The sequence below is a fragment of the Coloeus monedula genome, assembly GCF_965178545.1.
Source record: "Coloeus monedula genome assembly, chromosome: 5".
In the NCBI taxonomy this organism is placed as follows: domain Eukaryota; kingdom Metazoa; phylum Chordata; class Aves; order Passeriformes; family Corvidae; genus Coloeus; species Coloeus monedula.
Window position 1 is genome coordinate 49,670,513 of NC_138785.1, and position 18,953 is coordinate 49,689,465.

The window sequence follows — 18,953 nt, forward strand, 5'->3', positions numbered from 1 at the left end:
ATGTGAAGTACAGCCTTTGATTAGTGAATATCTAACATTTCTCAGCATAATTTTGTTTCAGTAAATTGTTACATGAGAAATGTAAACCGCAAGATGGGACTTTTTAAAAAAGTTGTAACCTGACACATCAAAATCTCTTTTGCCTATCCAGAGTTGTGTCTTCTAGTGTATTTTAAAGATTTCATGACTCCAGTTATCAATAAACACCCTGCACCTGATCAACTCTGCACTGGTGTACTTTGATTGCAGTGTGCAAACCATACAGATGAACACAGAACTGGATGCACGTAGCCCGTTCAGTATTGACAAAGAGCAGATCAAAGTCTTCAATGAGTGGGTTTTCTCATTTATCACAACAGCTTAGTTTCTCCTTATTGTTAATGATATTTTTTATGTTCCTAGTCAATGAAGGCAATAATGAATGGCATTATGTGATAAAAAAATTTTTTCCTTAGTGCATCGGCATGTTATAGACAGGTGGAATTTGACCTCACTATGTATTATGTTAACAGCAGCATTATTTCACTTTCTTAGATTACAGCCATTCTTCTTCTTCTTCTTTATTATATATATTTTCTGGATCTTTTACACAAAAGTTTTCTCTTTTTTTCCCTTTGGCTGCAGCCTACATTGTCTTCTGGGCCCAGGAAAGGAAATGGGGTCTTTTTGAGGCAACAAGTTAAAACATATAAGTTCTGGCTGATTTTACAATAATTGTAGCAACCCCAGAATACAAAATGGGATATGCTGCCACTAAGGACATCATTAACCAGATGATGCTTGTCATAGCACTGTGCATTCTCTCCACTGTGCTCATATCCCTTTTCCTTGGAGTTTGTAGCAAATTAAACCAAGCCTGCTCTTCTGATGATGTTTCCACACTTGAGGGAAATCTTAGCTGTGGAGATAAAAGATCATTGAAATGAATATAATGTGCATCATGGAGCCTTTTCTTGCCCCCTCAATATTATATTTATAATACATAATGCAGCCTGAATAACTAACACCAGAGATGTTAGCCAAAATTGGCTACTGACTGATAATATTTACATATACGTGCCCAGCAAGGCATGTTTGATTTATAAGGTGTTGCAGGAAAAGAAGACTGTTATGTAGCCTGAAAACAACTTGAAAACTCCTGTGATAATGAAACTCATACTCAGGCCAAAAGGCTACTTTCTGCATGTGCATTTTTAAATTGGAAACCCTTATGACTAGGTATATTGGACTTCGCGTGAACCGCTTCCTTTTTTGTCTTTTTTTTCAGGCTTGATTGTTTGCTTTTCTTACCAGCTTGTCCTTTATTCCCTGCCTGTGGTTTTCTAATAATCAGAGGAATTTTAAATGTGAGCAATGTGATTTTAAAAAAAGCCTGTCTTTCATTTCCCTCAAAGTCACTGTGCTCCAGCCTGTTGGCACATCCAGGGGACTCTTATTTCTGTTCATTTTGAATGGCTTCACACACATTTTATTTCTTTATGTAGGAGTCATTTCTAGAGAACTGTGCATTTTTCAGCTTTTATTCTGGGATAGAATCTGAATGATGAGTAGTGGTGAAAATAAGCAGGAATCCTGAGGATTTTGGTTTAACTAAGGCAAGTTTGCCTGTGATATACACTGCTAATCTTACATTGCTAGGAGGATCATCAGCATGTATGAATGTCTCTTTTTATACATAAGAGAAAAGCCAAACTGAATGTATGAGAGAAACTGTAGCTTAATAGATGCTTTTCTTTATTCTTTTCAAAAAGTTTAGCTGACAGTGAAGAGAATGGGGACAAATCAACAATTTGCCATACTGCTGGTTTGCATTAAAGCAGAGATATTTTTGTGGAAAGCTGGAAGGATAGATGGGAAGTGTTAAAAATCTCTACTTGCTACCCACCTGCTAGATTTTGTTAGTCATGCAATTTATGGCTAGTTGCATGAAGAAGCTACTTTCTGAGCCTCTAGAGATTTCTTAAGTGAAAATGTTTGCAGACCAACAGTAATGATGCTTTACTTTTTAATTGCACTGCAATTATTGTGTAAGATTTAAAATGCACTTGTCTCAGTCAATCAAAATGAACATACAACTTCTTCCATCAGTGGTTTACTCTTTTCCTTTCAAACTCCATTTGTTAATAGGATATTAGACTGGAAAAATTTTCAGGACATACTCATTTTTTTTCTTACTTAGTGGAGAGGCATTAACGCTTTTTAAAATACAGGGTTGATTTGCTTTCATACTAGTTTATCTTGACAGACCCCAGGCTAAATGTATGTTTGAGCGAGAATGTACTGAGAGAGCAGCCTGTTTAATGTCAGTGTGTCCACCAATACAATGGCAACTAAGGAGATTTAAGAGGGTAGGCAGGGCAAGGTACCAGGGTGTTGTCACTGCTGGCTTCCCATGTTTAAGTCTGAATTTCAACTAATAATAAAATGCTTGTGATATGTCCCTGAATTTGAGGGTGGAGACAATGGAAGGTCAGAACTACACAGCAATGAATTTTCAAAAATGCCTGTCTAAATCTTGCAAATTATCATTCTTTTCAGCTGCCTTATCACAAATTATAGGATACGTATAATATCTAATCTCTGACAAGTCTTTTAACAGTGTAGAAGAGATGTTGTTTGTAGTTTAATAAATTGTGATTAATAATAAATTGTGATTAATAAGCCCTGTTCCTGTGCTACAATAGGCACTTACTTTACAGTAAAGCTATTTTAAACAGCCAAATATATTTTTTACCATATCTTTTAAAATTCTTTGGGGTGAGTTTTTATTTGAAAAATAAGTATCTCTTGTAATTCTGTGAGTTTTGATGGTAACTGTTTAATTTGAATTGCTGACGAAGTATTTTACCTTGTTTCTCACAGATGCATATACAACTTCAGAAGTGACATACATTTGGACTTATAATGCTTCAGATTCAGTGCAAGTGGCACCAGATGGCTCAAGACTGAATCAGTATGATCTTCTAGGCCAAACAATTGGAAAAGAGACAGTTAAGTCAAGTACAGGTTAGTAAAAGATATTTTGGAGAAAAAGGCAGTTACTGACTGTGAAGACTGTATTTTAGGTGGTGTTAAAAGCTACTGAAAAAGAATGTTGCAAAATATGATCTATTAGGCATGTACTGTACAAGCCATAGTCAATGTACTGTACAAGTAACACAAAACAGCACTTTACTGATTCTTTCAAATTATAATTAGCTGGTGATAACAGACGTGAACTTGTCCTCAGTAACTGGTTTTTTAAATGATATCTGGAGCTCCATGTTGAATCCTAATATTTGTAACCCAGGGTTGGGATATTTGTTAAATTTCATATTGTAAATGACATAGATTTTGTCTAAAGCAGACAGATTTCAACCACGTTTCCCTTCCATCCTGGTTTTGACATTAAACACTGGAGTATTCTACTAGACTCTAGACTGTTCTCCTGCATGTGCCGGGCTGTGATGGACTCCCATGACTGCTTTCTAGTCGTGATTAAGCTCTCAAGGAGCTGTTGTGTGAACACAGAGTGCTGCTTATGAGCAGAAACCTTCAGGGCTGGAGTTCTTCTCAGTGCATGCAAGAGTTCCTGGAAGTTCCTTAACACTCACCTTTCATGGAACGCAGCGGGAATAAGATACAGCTGTACTCAAAATCTTTCTTATATTCTGTAGGATGCTTCTTATTACAAAATATCTGTGCTACAATATAACCCCAGAACATTTGTTTCACATAAATGCAGCAAACTTTCTCTTATCAAAGAAATGGACATTCTTAAGATGATAACATTTTGTTTCATTGTATTTTGTTTGTTTGTGGCACCTAGGTGAATATACGGTAATGACGGCTCATTTTCACTTGAAGAGAAAAATTGGTTATTTTGTCATTCAGACTTACCTCCCCTGCATCATGACTGTCATTCTCTCTCAAGTGTCATTCTGGCTGAACAGAGAATCTGTACCTGCCAGGACAGTCTTTGGTGAGTATACTGAGTAGCATTGTCTGTTTGCAACAGCTGAAGATGCTAGGAAGTACTTCTGAAGTGAAGGGCTTTTCATTCAAGTTAAAATGTTTGTAGAATGTGATACAATTTCTAGTCCAAACAGCTTTCAACTGCATTTTACACATCTGAGAATCCCAAAGATTTTGGAAATTAGTACATACAAGCAAAATGTCCTCATATATCCTTGACTTATTTTAAGAGGAAAAAAAAATGCACAGAATAGAAAAAGATGACAATGTTTCTATTTTAAAAGTAAATTTAGTAAACCTAGATGATTTTCTGAAATATCTTACTTTCATTGATATTATCCAAGTATTCTTGTACTTGGTAGATAAACAAATTTCTAAATTTATCTGTATCTAATTTATCAATAAGGCAAATTGAATTTGAATTTGCTGAATTATTTGTGTTAAAGTTTTCAAACTGCAGTTCTTTTAAAGAAACCCTGTTCTGGGATTTTGGGCAACACTTCAAACTCGAGATTACTATGAGGCAGCAAACAGATTCAGCAGAGCAATGTAATGGTGTTTCTCTTACAGTGAGGTTTGGCTCTCTATTTAAGCAAAGTAACAAATGTCTTTCTTATTTGCAAAACAAAGTTCATTTAGTTTGTTTGCTTTTGAAGGGAAAGAGAGCACAATAAAATTAATGTCTGTGTGGAATCAGCCATCAGAAATGTTGCATAAAATTGTATTATTAGTCATCAGTAAACACCATGTACGGTTCAAAAAATAGGCCAAACTCAAATGCATATTAAGTATGATGCACAACAAAGCATTTACTGTCGCTCCTGGTAGAGAAAATGCCACAAAGCATTGTGAAAATTGCAGGTTTGAATATGAGCCTTATTGAAGTCAGATGAAATAGGTCAGTGGTTACAGTGGGACCAGAATTTATCATGGTTTTCCAGGCAGCTATCAGGAAGACTTTTTTTTTTGTCTCTCTTCAAAATCTTCTGTGAATTTATCTGTTTTTGCTTATGAAAATGTACATTCCTGTTTTCCAGCTTTGCAAGTACAGTCAAATCCTTCTAAACCTGTGTCTTTGCCCTTTTCTGTACCCACTCCAATACATTTAGGACAGTGTGACTGGTTTGTCCAAAAAAAGTCTCACATCTGCTCTTCCTAAAATGCAGTTTCTGTTACTGTGTCACTGTTAACAAGCTACTACACCCATAACTAGGCCCTGGGATAATTTTCCTGAAATGTGTCCTTTCCTGCACACTTCTTTCTTGTTCTTGATTTATTTTTTGTTTACTTTTTTTGGAAATAAGTAGTATCTTCATGGCAGCCTGATGCTTAGCTCTCCTGGGGTTTAGTCTAATGTGGATAATGAAGTGTCCTGCTTCAGGATGTCTTGAGGGAAGTGCGTAGGAGGGCCGCAAGAACAGAATCACACCACTCAGTGACATGAATCCTGAAATCTGTTTACTAAGAACGATGGGTTTATTGCAGGCATAGCAGTTCTGTGCTAGTATTTTATTCCTGCCACATAGACATGCACCCTGTGTGCCACTCAGGGCTCTGTCCCCTCCAGGCTATCTTAGCCTGGCACACTGAACCTGGGGAAACAAGACACATCCAGTCTCTGCCTTATGGAGAAGCCTTAGCCCCAGCATGTGGCATTTGCTCCTCAGACTTAGCCTTTTTCATTTCGTTGGGCTGGATTTTCCCTGAGGAGCTATTTCTTAACATTCTTTTACACTCTAGATGGGATTGTCAGCATAAGCTGCCAGTGGGCTCTCTAAATCCACCGCCTCAGGTGGATCTCCCAGTCTTTCTCCGTACCTACTGGCAGCAGCTGTCACTGGGATTTCTGATACACTCTGGCCTCTTGCCAAATGTGTTACAAAAATATGCAGTTAGCCAGAGTTTCAAAACAAAGTTCATCTATTGCTCTTTAATGGTTTTTGGCTGTACTGAATTATTCTTGTCAGTTAGAGCTGGGCAGGTACACTCAAGTTTTATCTGTGTGATACTTTCAGGTAGACTCCATCCAGTGACACAAGAAGCCCATACTACAGTTAATAAAACAACCTACATTCAGCAGGGAATATAAAAATTGTAGGGGGTATTCCTTTACACTCTTACTGATTATACTTAATTTTTAGTTTTTATATGGAATAGTCACTTGCTAGATACCCATCTTTGCATTGTATATTAAATATATCCATATTAAAATATAGTTAAACAGAAGTTACTCATTTTTGACAAAGTGTTTTTGAAAATCAATGATAATCAATGAAAAATTTATTTCAGTGACCTTCTTGAGAGCTAAGGACTAACTACTGGAATAGTGTTCCTTTCGAAGAAACATAATTTATAGTTATTCAAAGCACCATTTAGCATGTATTATTTCAAGGGTGAAAGAAGTTACTTTTCTTTTCCCTTTCTATTCTCTTGCAATGTAGTTTCAAGTTCTAGGCTAACATTAAGGGATTGATATAATGAGGCTTATTTTATAGTTGAGCTCTTTAATCCCTTTACTTTATGGTATCTATTTAATACTGTTGACCTACCCTATCCCAAATGAATTATGGCCTAATGCTATATTGCTTCAACTTTGCTTTAAATTATCAGAAGACGGAAGTTTTGTCATCGTTGATTAAATGAATCTTGAATCTGTTTTCTCTAGCAGATAAATCTGATTGCATTCTTAGTGAAAGAGGATAAGCCTGGTTCATAATGCCTTCGTTTAGTGCAAGATTACAATCTGTTTCATTTAGTAATGTGTTTATTGTTTTGCATTTAGTGTCAACAATATTAGCAAAACTAATCTTTTACAGCTTATTGGATTCTTGCTTCATTTTTAATGGGTCATAGCATTTGGAAGCGTCACATGTATTTGAATAGCAGCATTAGATGCAGGTGACAGTAAGTCAGAAATTAGTTTTCTTAGTGCTGTAGTTATCTATGTTTTAACTCACCTGGAGTGTCAATGAAAATGACAAAATAAATGTAGTTAGGTATATGTTCTTTTCTAAGTGAAGCAGGAAAGAACAAAAATTAGTCTTATTATTTAGTATATTGTCCAAAATGCAGAATTTTAGATTCACATAGTTATGTTCTTTTGTCAGTTCACTGTGATAATTTTATTGTTACTCTGAGTTGCTGTGTCTGTTTTCACTTGTTCTTGATGTGGGTCCTTTCCATGGGGTGCAGTGCTCCAGGAACAGACTGATCCAGCATGGTCCCCTGTGGAGTGATTGGTCCTGCCAGAAGCCAGCTCCAGCGCAGGTTTTGCATAGTGTCAAAGCCTCCTTCAGGCATTCACCTCTTCTTTTATGGGGTCCTCCATGGGCTGGAGGTTGATCTCTGCTCCACCTTGGACCTCTCTGTGAGCTGCAGGGGCACAGCTGCTTCACCATGGTTTTTACCACAGGCTGCAGGGGGATCTCTCCTCTGGTACCTGGAGCAGCTCCTCCCTCTCCTTCTCCACTGACCTGGGTGTCTGCAGAGCTGTTTCTGTCACATATTCTCACTTGTCTTCTCTGGCTGCAGTTGCTTCTGCTTAATATCTTTTTTCCTCCATCTTAAATATGTCATCCTGGAGGCACTGCCAGTGTTGTTGTTGGCCTTGGCCTTAGTCAGCAGTGGTGGATCTCTCTTGGAGCTGTCTGGAATTGGATCTCTGAGACATGCGGGAAACTCCTGGAAGGTTCTCACAGAAGCCATTGCTGTAGCCCCTCACTACCAAAACCTTGCCATACAAACCCAAAGCAACTTTATAATTGTGACACTACAGAAAGAGGAACCCAAGAAAAGTTCAGATTTGTTCTCTGGTTATTTTTACAAGGGAATTGAATAATAGAGACCCGTCCTTTTCAACAGTTCTATATATACAAAGTACCTTTTCCCACTTCATTGAAAAAAATCTCAACTGTCTTTATTCTTCTCTCCTTTCACATGCTGCAGATTATCTTTTGTGCCTTTAGACATATCCTACTACTCACACATTTCTGTATATAATTTCTTAATCGGGGATTTCTGCTAAATGTAGATATAATAATATAATGGTGGACAGTGAAAAACTAGCCCTGAGTAAGAGACTGAGCTGGCTGCAAACAAACTAATATGTCTCCTCAGCTCACTGATGTGGGAAGACACTAGCTCATATTACAGTGGTGGCATAATTGCATGCAACTTTTACTGGAGTTGGGGTAAATAGCGCTTGCCATTCGGCTTTGGGAATAAGCTTGTCTGTTGCTCAATGGGAAATTGTGTTCCACTGCTCAGTATTGATACAGTGAAGCAGCATGGTAGCAACCTCACCATATGGATATGTAGCTTACACAACTGATTGAATTCAACTCTTCTAGAAACAGATGATGATATGGTTCTTGCCTCCCAAGCTATTTAAAAAGGGTGGTTTGTTGTTCTTTTAGTAAAAAGGGTAGACAAAGTGCTTGAGCTATTTTCTGTAATCTTTCTTTCAGTGGTTGTTCAGATGCACCTCCTGATGTTCGAGCAAAATCATGGTACACTCCTTTTGTATTGCATTTTCTAGTAGCACATACACATTGAGTAAATAAAAGCAAACAACATAGTGGGTAGCGAAATGTTATGGTGCAATACTTTAATATCATGCTGCATCCAGAATTTTCAAGCTTTTGTTTACAGCTTTAACCAGTTGCTCTTGGAGTGATAAAATGAAGTAGTAATCTGTATCTCTGAAATGGTCAAAAGTCTTTTCTTTCTGCTGTTATTTGTATTTATGAATCTATTTGGGTTTTGGATCAGGTTGGGATATCTAATTACCAAAACAAATTTGCACTTGCTGTTAAAAAGAACTAGAACAATGAAATTACTTTCCTAAATTTAAAAAAAAGTAATTTATCAATCCTTTTGTGATATGTTCTTCAACCATTATGTGTAACTTTGCAAACTTCTGTGATAAAATGATAAAATAGTGGGACGAGTAGCCTGAAATTATAAGAAATAGAGCACATTATAAACCTTTTGTACAAATTATTTGCCAAGATGCAGTGCCTCTTTATTACAGAAATGTCCTTTGGTAACTCATTAATTAGGCCTTTCACTTTCAAAGAAGGTATCTACATTCTAGCACAAAAAGGCTAGGACATGTTTAGTTGACTAAAATCTCTTCAAATTAGAAAAATCAGACAATACACAAAAGGTAAAATTAGGGTCCAAAAATTTGTCCCTGTCAAGGAGTTTCCTGACTTTTGCACACAAATGTGGGCATAAAGTAGTCATCATAACAGATTTTAACTTTAATATATCTGTGCTAGCTCCTCCAATTTCCACCCTATGCTTTTAGTTAGACATTTCTAGTTTTTCAGGTTACGTCTTCCACTGTTATAAGCATAACAGAGCTGGTGTTTTCCAGAGAGGTGAGTTTAGTGCCAGTGAAAAGTGTTGAATTTGCAGCTCTGGAGATGGATTTTCTCTCTCTAGTAAGCAAATGCCATTTCAAAAGCAGCACCATAAAAAAAAAATTCCCAGGCAATCAAATAGTTCCAGTCTTGGCTTGAATGGATAAACCTGTAGTGACAGAAGATATTTAGCTTTATAGCTATGCACTGCTGAGTACAAACCTTGTAAGTATGTTTACTGTCAAGTAAAAAATGCTTGGTCTGCTTTGGAGAAAGGAAATATCAACGGTTTATTTTTTGGATCTTTTTCAAAGACAAATTGATGCTCATGGTCCCTTACAAAATAATACCTGACCATCTCTTCTGGCATCAATTCAGTTGCCACATCTGCTGGGTGCTGGGCTATAGAAGATGGTTCTTGATCTGTATGTAAACTGTGTTTTTTTTCTACATCATAGTGAGATATCATGCAGTTTTTACATAGACTTTTAAATATTTTTTTGACTACTTCATTATAGGGGTGAAAATCTGCTCACTGTTTTTTATACCAATTTTAGTTCACTAGTGCTATCAATTAGGTAAGCAATGAGGAATGCTTTTGATCTGGTCTTTTAAGTTAAATCTTTGTGAAATAAATGAGGTTTTTTTACAAGTTGACCATGTTCTTCCACATTAATAATTTTTCAGTCCTCTCAGGTTTAGCAGTGGCAAGGAGGCAGGTTATTTCCTTTCAGTCCTTTTTCATAAAGAAGACTTCATAATACTGATTTTTTCAAATTAACTAGAATGTGCAAAATCATCTGTCTTTTCTCTGCAGAATAATAGCAATATAAAAGGACTAGAGAATCCTAAACTGACAAGTATTACAGATTAAATTTTCTGTCCAATTTTTTCCCATTCAGTTCAGCTTAAATAACTGTGGTGGCTTGAACATCACTGAATTTATAGAGTGAAGGAATAAATGGAATAAATAAATAAATGGAAGCATGTTGACAGTGTGCTGCTTGATTAGCATTTGGGTCACAAAGTGGTGTAACTTGCTGATCTTTATAGAGAAACTGGCAAGTGGTAGCAAGATGCAAGATATAAATTCACAGTGTTTTAACTGATACTAGGAAAGGTCAGCAGTAAATCTTACATCAGATTTCTGAAGAAGTCAATAGGGTTTCTAGAAGATTAATTAATTCTATAAAGTGGGACTTAAATAGAGTGGTACCTTAGCAACTGTATATATTTACATGTGGATAAGGTCACCTTATATCTGAGAAACATTCACTTTACTGATACTTCTGTATAATTATAATGATTTATCCGCAGCTCAGGACCAGTGTTAAAATTTACATGTGATAATTTTAAATGTAAGATAGGCTGTCTTTTCTCTGAGCTTCTGAAAATAATTAAGCTGTGTGTTGTGTAAGTGTTAGGAGAGACTAGGTTCTTTACAAAATATATTTTGTCTACACATTTTCATCTGGTACAGTTGATAGCTGCTTCCTTTTCATTGTATAGTCTAGTAGATTCCATCAGTGTCATGGCTGATTCCAGGCCAAATCCACTTCTTTAATTTATGGAGGCTGAGAAACAGCAATTAGAGATTTATGTTTGCTGAGGTGTCTTGATACTGTGTGACTCAGAGCAGGATGCTTCTGTGCCTTGTTTTCCCTGCTGCACAGACCTTTGGAAGCACTGAGGCTGAGTCCATATAGCTTTGCTTTGTCACCCTTTTTAGCACCTTCAGAGATGGAGATTCTTTACTGGAGGGATGAAAATTTGTGAAACCTGAGGAGGTCTCAGTAGATGTAATTGCTGCCTCTCTTCCCTTTCACACAGTGGTTAAAATTGCTTCTCTTGTAGCAGAAGGAAAATCAGAGCTATGTCAATCCCCCAGAACCCAGGTGACAGATTGCTGACATCAGATCTGGCTTAGGGAAAGTGACTTTACTTTCTCTTGGGAAGCCTCCTACAAGAATTTTATGAGTGTGTATTTGTTGAAGCTGTGATGTGCTGTTACTAATATTTCTGCCATGGCATCTCCTTTGCCTGTCATAGTGAAGTGTAGGTTTGCTGATCTGTGCTAAGTATATCACTTCGTGTCACTTTTAATTCTGGAGATTTACTTAATGGTGTGCCACAAAGGGAATAGTTTAGTTTGTCTAAGTGTGATTCAGCCTGAGGTGGGAGAACTGATTTACTTAAGGAATGGAGACTGTGTTTATGGCTGTGGGTTTCTGCTTGCTAAATCTGATTCAGAAAAATGTTCTTCTCTTCCTTTCCTCCCATGTATATTCTTTCTGGATTTTTTTGGGAGGGATTTTTTTTTTTTTTTACTGGGTCCTCATTATGTAAAAAGTACTGCAAACTTCTTTTAGTAACTGCCACGGTGAATGAACAGTCTTCCTGGATCACCAACTCTTGTTTTCTGACAGTTATAATAATCTGTCATTTCAAATCAGTGCTGTTCTAGAAAACAATCCACGTTACCTGAATGAAAACTTACCCTGTTTATGTCTTCAACTATTAGTTAGACAGCTACTGTAAAAAAAAAAAAAAATTCTCATAACAAAAGTGTATTTGTGTGGTAATTTCAGTAAATATGGGTGCCAGACCTGCAGCCATTGCAAAGAAGCCAGCTACCAAACATTAACATATTAATCATTATCACTCTAATGTTGCTAAATATCATGAATCCATTAAGAATAGTTAATTTTGTTCCTTACCTGTCCTGATAGGTTAAAATAAATATATATTTTCTGTAAGTAAGATCATCAGCTCATTAAAAAAGGGAAGTTCAGACAAGAAATTGAACTGAAATTACTTCAAAGGAAAATCCAGATACAACCTTTAATATAATTGTAGCAATGTTTGTCACCAACTTAGATAAAAAAAATTGTTTCAAAATCATACCTTAATATTTTTTGGTTTATTTTTGCTAACATTCAAAATCCAAGTGAAATTGTTGATGTTCTGTTTTTGTGTCCCCTTGCAGGAGTAACAACTGTGTTGACAATGACAACACTAAGCATCAGTGCTCGAAATTCACTCCCCAAAGTAGCATATGCAACAGCTATGGATTGGTTTATTGCTGTTTGTTATGCATTTGTATTCTCTGCATTAATTGAATTTGCAACTGTAAATTATTTCACAAAACGAGGATGGGCCTGGGATGGAAAAAGTGTAGTGAATGATAAGGTAAGTCCTAAGGAAATAGTCCTATTTCTAGTCAATTTCCTAAACCAGCTCTAATATATTGTTTTGGTATTTTGCAATATATAAAAAAATAAAAAGATGCTTTAAATCAAAAGAATGTAGATGTATTTTCTGTCCTGAACAGAAATATATCTACTCCTTTTGCAGCTAATCTCATTTGGTCTCACTAATCCAGATTTAGTTATCAAGAACTTTTTCTTTTTTTGGGAACTGTCTTGTCTTGTTTTTTGACTCCTCAGATACAACTGTTTATCTGGTTATTCATGAAATTTAATCCAGATTATATTGGTTGATCACTTTTTAAATTCTTTTAAATTCAATTGAGATGGAAATAAGAAAAAAAACCCCAGAAATATATAATGTATATTAATCTTCATGGTACATAAGGTTTAGGAAAACAAATTAATGTCCATATATGTAAGGACCATGAATAACAAAATCTAGAGCTTCTGAGCATTTCCAGAGTTCTGAATCCTATCCCTAATCATAGGTAAACATTAATTTAAAAACTAATTTAGATAGCAAATGTACAAAATTCTTCACCTATGATGTATTGATGCCTTGAGTACACAGAAACACAGTCACGCCTTAATTTTCTGCTCTTTATAGTGGTGTAGCCATGATAACATGAAGAAGTTTTAACCTGATAGAATTTCTCATTTCATGAAAAGAATGAACTGGTGATACACCTAAATTTGTGTATTTGCAGTTTAGAATTGGAATAACACAGAAAAAATATTAAAGCTCACTTGTTTTGACTGACTTAATATATTATATAATTTTGTCCTTTCCCAGTCCTTGATTTTACCAATGAAAACAGATTTCTTCTAACAAATACATAGATTTCTGTGATTCTTCTTAAAATTAGGATAGAATTTTATTTGCTTCCTAAATGATTATAGTAAATGTGAAGCAGGATTCATCAACTGATTTCTCATCATTTTGAATGCATAAAGAAGCAAAATGTTCAGTCGATAGTAAAGAAGAATTAGAGGAAATGTACATTCTTCGTGATTCCCTGTGACTTCTGGAATGGCATGAACTATCCATAACTTCAGGATCTGTTACCTCCTGCTAGAGGTAGATACCAAATTACTGCAAGTTTGTCATCATGTCATGAGTAAAGCTTTTCAGACTGGCACATTTGCCCTGGCATTGTAAGAATGTAGGGAGCCCTTACAAACTCTCTGATCATCCTTTGCTTATTCCTTTAAAGTTGTACAACAGTGTTGTCTCATGATCTTAGGAGTGGCAACTGTTTAACAGCTAGGCAGTATTCCTTCCCTAGGAGTGACAATATTATCCATTACATTCTAAGATTTACATACCATTCACATGTCCAGTTCTCTACTTTCTTCAAACTGACATAACAAAACCCTAAGCTTTTAACATAGTCATAGTTTCTCATACAAAAATATGGTTCAGCTTTATTATGCAGGTCTCATTAATGGTATTACAGATACCTTTTAAAAACGCTAATTGTGTCTGAAAGGAGGGACTTATAGATGAATTAAAGTGTTCCGCATAATTTGATTCGGTAATTTGCTCTTTTTTCTTGCTGAATGCATCTGTACACCTAAAGCCAGGCTTACTCTTCACCAGTTAGAATGAAATATGTTTCCTCAGTGACAGTTGTCTGTATTCACATTATATGCAAATTCTTGTCTAAGTGCTGTTGACATGGAATTTGTCTCACGGGAAAGCAGGTGCAGGAACAAGCTACATATTTGATCAACTGTTTTCCACACTCCAGTCAATAAGGAGCAATGCTGAATTCCCAACTGATTCCCAGATTCTCTTTTTATGTGACACCATCTCCTAAGACAAGGCACCTAAGACAAGGCACTTTGGGCACAACATCTAACCATGAAGATCTTATCAAGATTTTTAGATGGCCCAGATAAATATCAAAATGGATATAATTCAAAACCACAATTGCAAATGGAGTAGATGCCTCCCAGTGGAAGTAAAAAATTGAAATGCACATGTATGAGAAATGTCACAAGAGTTCTCTTACTTGTGTCACTTCCATTAGATTAAAAATCAAAACAAACCAATACAGCAGCTGATGATTTCTTATTTCTTCTTTCCAGAAGTTAACTATTTCTTCATCTGCTTAATTCTGTATTTCGTGGAAGAGATTGACTAAATCTATTATTTATTTGCTTGTCTCTAAATTATATACATATATTTTAAATGACATTATATTATTGTATTGTATTTTATATAGAAATAATATATGTTATATCTATTTAAATAATATATATTGCTTCCTGAGAAACTGCCTTCCATTCTTTCCTGTATGTTATTAGAAATTCCTCAGTTTGAGATTGCTGCAAAGCACTGGATCAATTTATAGCATTATAGTCTTATTGCAGAGCTAGTCTGTGAACCTATATAGAGGTCTAAAACCCCAAGCCTGAATTCACTCCCTAACATCCCTGTGTCCATGTGTACACATGGACTCTCCATTGAACTGCCCCTGGTTAAAGTTTAGCCCTTCGAAAGCGTACACAATCCTATAACAACACAGAATTGGTGGAGTTTGGACTTGATCTCTGGAGATCATCAAATTTATCTCCCCTAGTGCAAGCAGGGTCAGCTAGGGGTGGGTGCTCAGGGTCATTGTCAAGATATTTTTTTTACTATCTTCGAAGATGAAGGTTTCACAGCCTCTCTACGTTACCTGTGCCAGTACTAGGTCATGCTCACAGTAAAAGTTGGAAGGTTTTTTATATTTAAGTGGAATATTCCATATTTCATTTTGTGCTCATTGCTTCTTGTTCTTCCACTAGATTTCACTGGGAAAAGTCTTATATCTTCTTTACTCTCTCCCATCAGATATTTATATACATTGATAAGATTCCCCCTGAGCCTTCTCTTTTCCAGGCTGAACAGTCCTAGCTCTCTCGGCCTTTTATATTTCAGATGCCTCAGGCTTTAAATCATCTCTGTGGTCCTTCACTAGACTAGTTTCATTACGTCTATGTCTCTCTTGAACTTGGAAGCACAGAATTGGATCCAGCACTCCAACTGTGCCTCACCAGAGCTGAGTTGAGGGGAATGATCCCTTCCCTTGCTTGGCTGGGAACACTCTCTGTAATGCAGCCCAGGAGGCTGTTGGCCTTTGTTTCTGTGAGGGCTCATTGCTGGCTTGTGTTAACCTTGGTGGCCACCCAGACCCCCAGGCTTTTTCTACAAAGCTGCTTTCCAACCCATTAGCCTCAACCTGCAGTGGTGCATAGCTTATTCCTCCCCAGGTGCAGGACTTAAATTGCCTTTTTCTGAGCATCATTAAATTATTTTAACTCCATCCCACTCTTCTTCTAGAGTTTTTTAGGTTCTTATTCCTGTTTTCATCATTGTTATGCATTTTTTAAAACAATAATCTATGAATAACCCTAGAAATAGTTCTAGGGCTAAATCTCAACTCAGTTCTACAACTATCAGTCTGGAGTCCTTAATTCACTTGCAATCTCTTCCTGATCTTTCTATATGTGTGTCTATGTATATATATGTGTAAACACATTTCTCCAGAGTCTCTAAAAAGTGTACACCCTTAACTGAAATTCATTTATTTATTAGTGGTATGTTATGACATGTCCAAATAATAGTGATGTTAGTTTTATGTGAGAAAGGTGGCCTAATTTTAATTTTACTACAATGACGGATAATCTTCACAGAAAACATTGTAAAGACCTTGCAATTCTATTGTAAGGAGATAGATGCAAAGCCACTACAGAAAGACCAACTCTTTTCCAGTTATGCTTACAATCACAGTAACAGAGACTTCTTCACATAACTTCGGTTGGGCATTTGATGGTGCAAGAGCAATCTTATGTCACCTCAACCTACTTTTTGGATAGACTGGAAATGTCTTTCTTTATATCTGAATTTTTCAGTATGGTACTATTTTAATATGCTCACTTGTTTCTTTTACTTTTGAAATTATGTTTTACTAAGTCTATTCTGGCAAATATACATGAAATATTTAACTTCCTGCTGTCTTCCAATAGAAAAAAGAAAAAGCATCTGTCATTAAGAAAAACAATGCCTATGCAGTGGCTGTTGCCAACTATGCTCCAAATATTACCAAGGACTCAGTGCTACCAACCATCTCCAAGAGCGCTACAACTGCAGAACCCAACAAGGCAAAACCAGAAGCGAAGCCACAAGAAGCAAAGAAGACATTCAACAGTGTTAGCAAAATTGACAGAATGTCTAGAATAGTGTTTCCAGTCTTATTTGGTACTTTTAATTTAGTGTATTGGGCTACATATTTAAACAGGGAGCCTGTCTTACTTGGCTTTGCGCCATCAACCTAAAAGCTGACTTGCACTGAGGACTTCAAGCATCATTCTAATCAGATAGGTTGTTCGCTATGTACAGTCCGACTAATAACTGCTAATCTGTGAACCATTATGTACAGTGTGTATATAAATGTCTTGTCTGTGTGTCTCCAAAGGAGGGACACAGCGTTAATTCATGGGTCTGTAAACAGATAGCACCCATGGCAAATACAGCCAGCTCTTTAAAAGTTAAACCCAGGGGACTTCTGTTAAACTAGGATTCAAATATACAGAATTATATTCTCTCCGTACAATGAAATGAAGATGTGATCCTACATAATTATTTAGGAACAGTATTTTTTTAATTTAAAGTTAAAATATTTTTCTATAAAGGAACTAATTCTACTTTAGTGAAAGAAACTGTCATTTAAAAAAGTGATTTTTTTAAAAAGGTGTAATTGTTTCATACAATAGCAGTACCCATGTACATAACAGAGTACGGAGGTCGTGCAGTTCTGCTCTTCACAAACATTCTGGATACTAGTTAGATTGAAGAGGTAGTAAACATGACGATATGGAAAAAGCCACAAGTTTCTTGCTTTTGTCCTCTTTGAAGTTTTTAATAAATTAATCTAATTGATTTCAGGGAAAAGGGTTAATCAAGTTCAGTATCAACCAACTTCTGCTAGTGAGATACTTGTTCTTTTCACTGTTTTATTTATTTGATGTTACTAAGCTGGGTTGTCTGGTTCAGCAAAGCAGGATTTTATTTTTATTTTTTTTTGTTCTTAATTGGATTATTTTCAGGTTTATAAAAGCACTCAGAAATCTTTCAGGGTTAAGTTTATCAGTAATATAATATACTTTTTTTCTTTGTTTAATGTTTTCCTAAAGCCTGCCATTAAAATATTTACCTGTATTTGTCCCAGGAAGCACTGTTTTCAAGAGAGACAAGAACCATGATTTAATTTCAGGAAATTGTCCATAAAATAAAAATTACTGCTGCTTTTGTAAATTGCAACTTTACATTTCGCTGACATAACTTTACAACAACTTTGTATACTAGAAATGATTTTGCTAAGATTTGAATGTTATTTTTTTAATAAAAGGTCATGCATCATCAGTAGGCATCAACTGTATTTCATATACACAAATCTAACAAAATTGGATCTGCCATTGGCAATTTTATAAGAACATTTAATACTATCAGTAAAATTGTTTTTCATCTGAGCCTTTGCAAAGATTCTTTATGCCCCTAAAGGCCTGGTAAATCATAACATGAATAATAATTGTGTACTGTATTTAGATTTTAGTATACTTGGCCAATCAAAAATATTTTGATTCACACATACATTAGCAGTTATTAGTTGACCTTTAAAAAAGATACACCTTTATGATGATGTCTTCTAGTAGAGACATATGTAGTCGTATAGTGTCATTTATTGCAGTTTTGTACAGTAACTTGAGTATAGTGCATAAAATAGATATGTTCAAAGTTTAAAAAAAGTTGTACAAATATTTCTAAAATCAAATAAAAGAGTATCTTAAGACATGGAAATGTGCTAAAAACAATGAAGAGAAACACTGCTTTCTTTTGCTGTTTTATTTTCTTGCTTTTTCTTTGCTTTTGATGTGATTCTGTTTTGTACTTTGTGTGACAGTTTAGATGCCAAGGTCACAAATGCATATTATAAATAGAATTAATAGTTAAGACAGAGTTGACATCAGTAAAATAAAGACATTTAGTAGGTTATAAAAGAAAGGGAGAAGCATGGGCAAGGTGTGTATCCCTTGAATTTCCTCTAATTAAACTGTCAGACTAAACCTTTCTCATCAACAGTAGCTTAAAAATGAGCACTTTACTCAGAACATTAAAATAAAAATATCCTTATTTTCATATATATTTATATGTAAATGTAGATCTTCCATGTAACATGGAGATGTGTGCAATAGTGTGATTATGAACAAAAGGCTAGAAGGCAAGCAATAAAAAAAAGGGTTTTTTCATGGTACAAGCATACATTTTTAAAATGTTTCATTTGTAAATTATAAATTTTCCCTTCAACATCACATTGTCCAGGTATGAATAAATATATAAATATGTACATATGTACAAATAATTGTAAATATTAGGACT

The 18,953-nt window shown here is 35.6% G+C and overlaps 1 protein-coding gene across 1 annotated transcript in view; it reads left to right on the forward strand.

Moving 5' to 3' along the window:
• The window catches only part of GABRA2 (gamma-aminobutyric acid type A receptor subunit alpha2), a gene marked incomplete at both ends in the record, with an annotated part of 57,300 nt that extends 40,448 nt beyond the window's left edge, over window positions 1-16,852 (forward strand). Inside the window, 4 exons of the mRNA XM_082282460.1 lie at window positions 2,863-3,006; window positions 3,809-3,961; window positions 12,307-12,509; window positions 16,544-16,852. Of these exons, the coding sequence (XP_082138586.1) occupies window positions 2,863-3,006; window positions 3,809-3,961; window positions 12,307-12,509; window positions 16,544-16,852 (809 nt within the window). The remainder of the gene's footprint in view (window positions 1-2,862; window positions 3,007-3,808; window positions 3,962-12,306; window positions 12,510-16,543) is intronic.
• Between the last annotated feature and the right edge of the window lie 2,101 nt (window positions 16,853-18,953).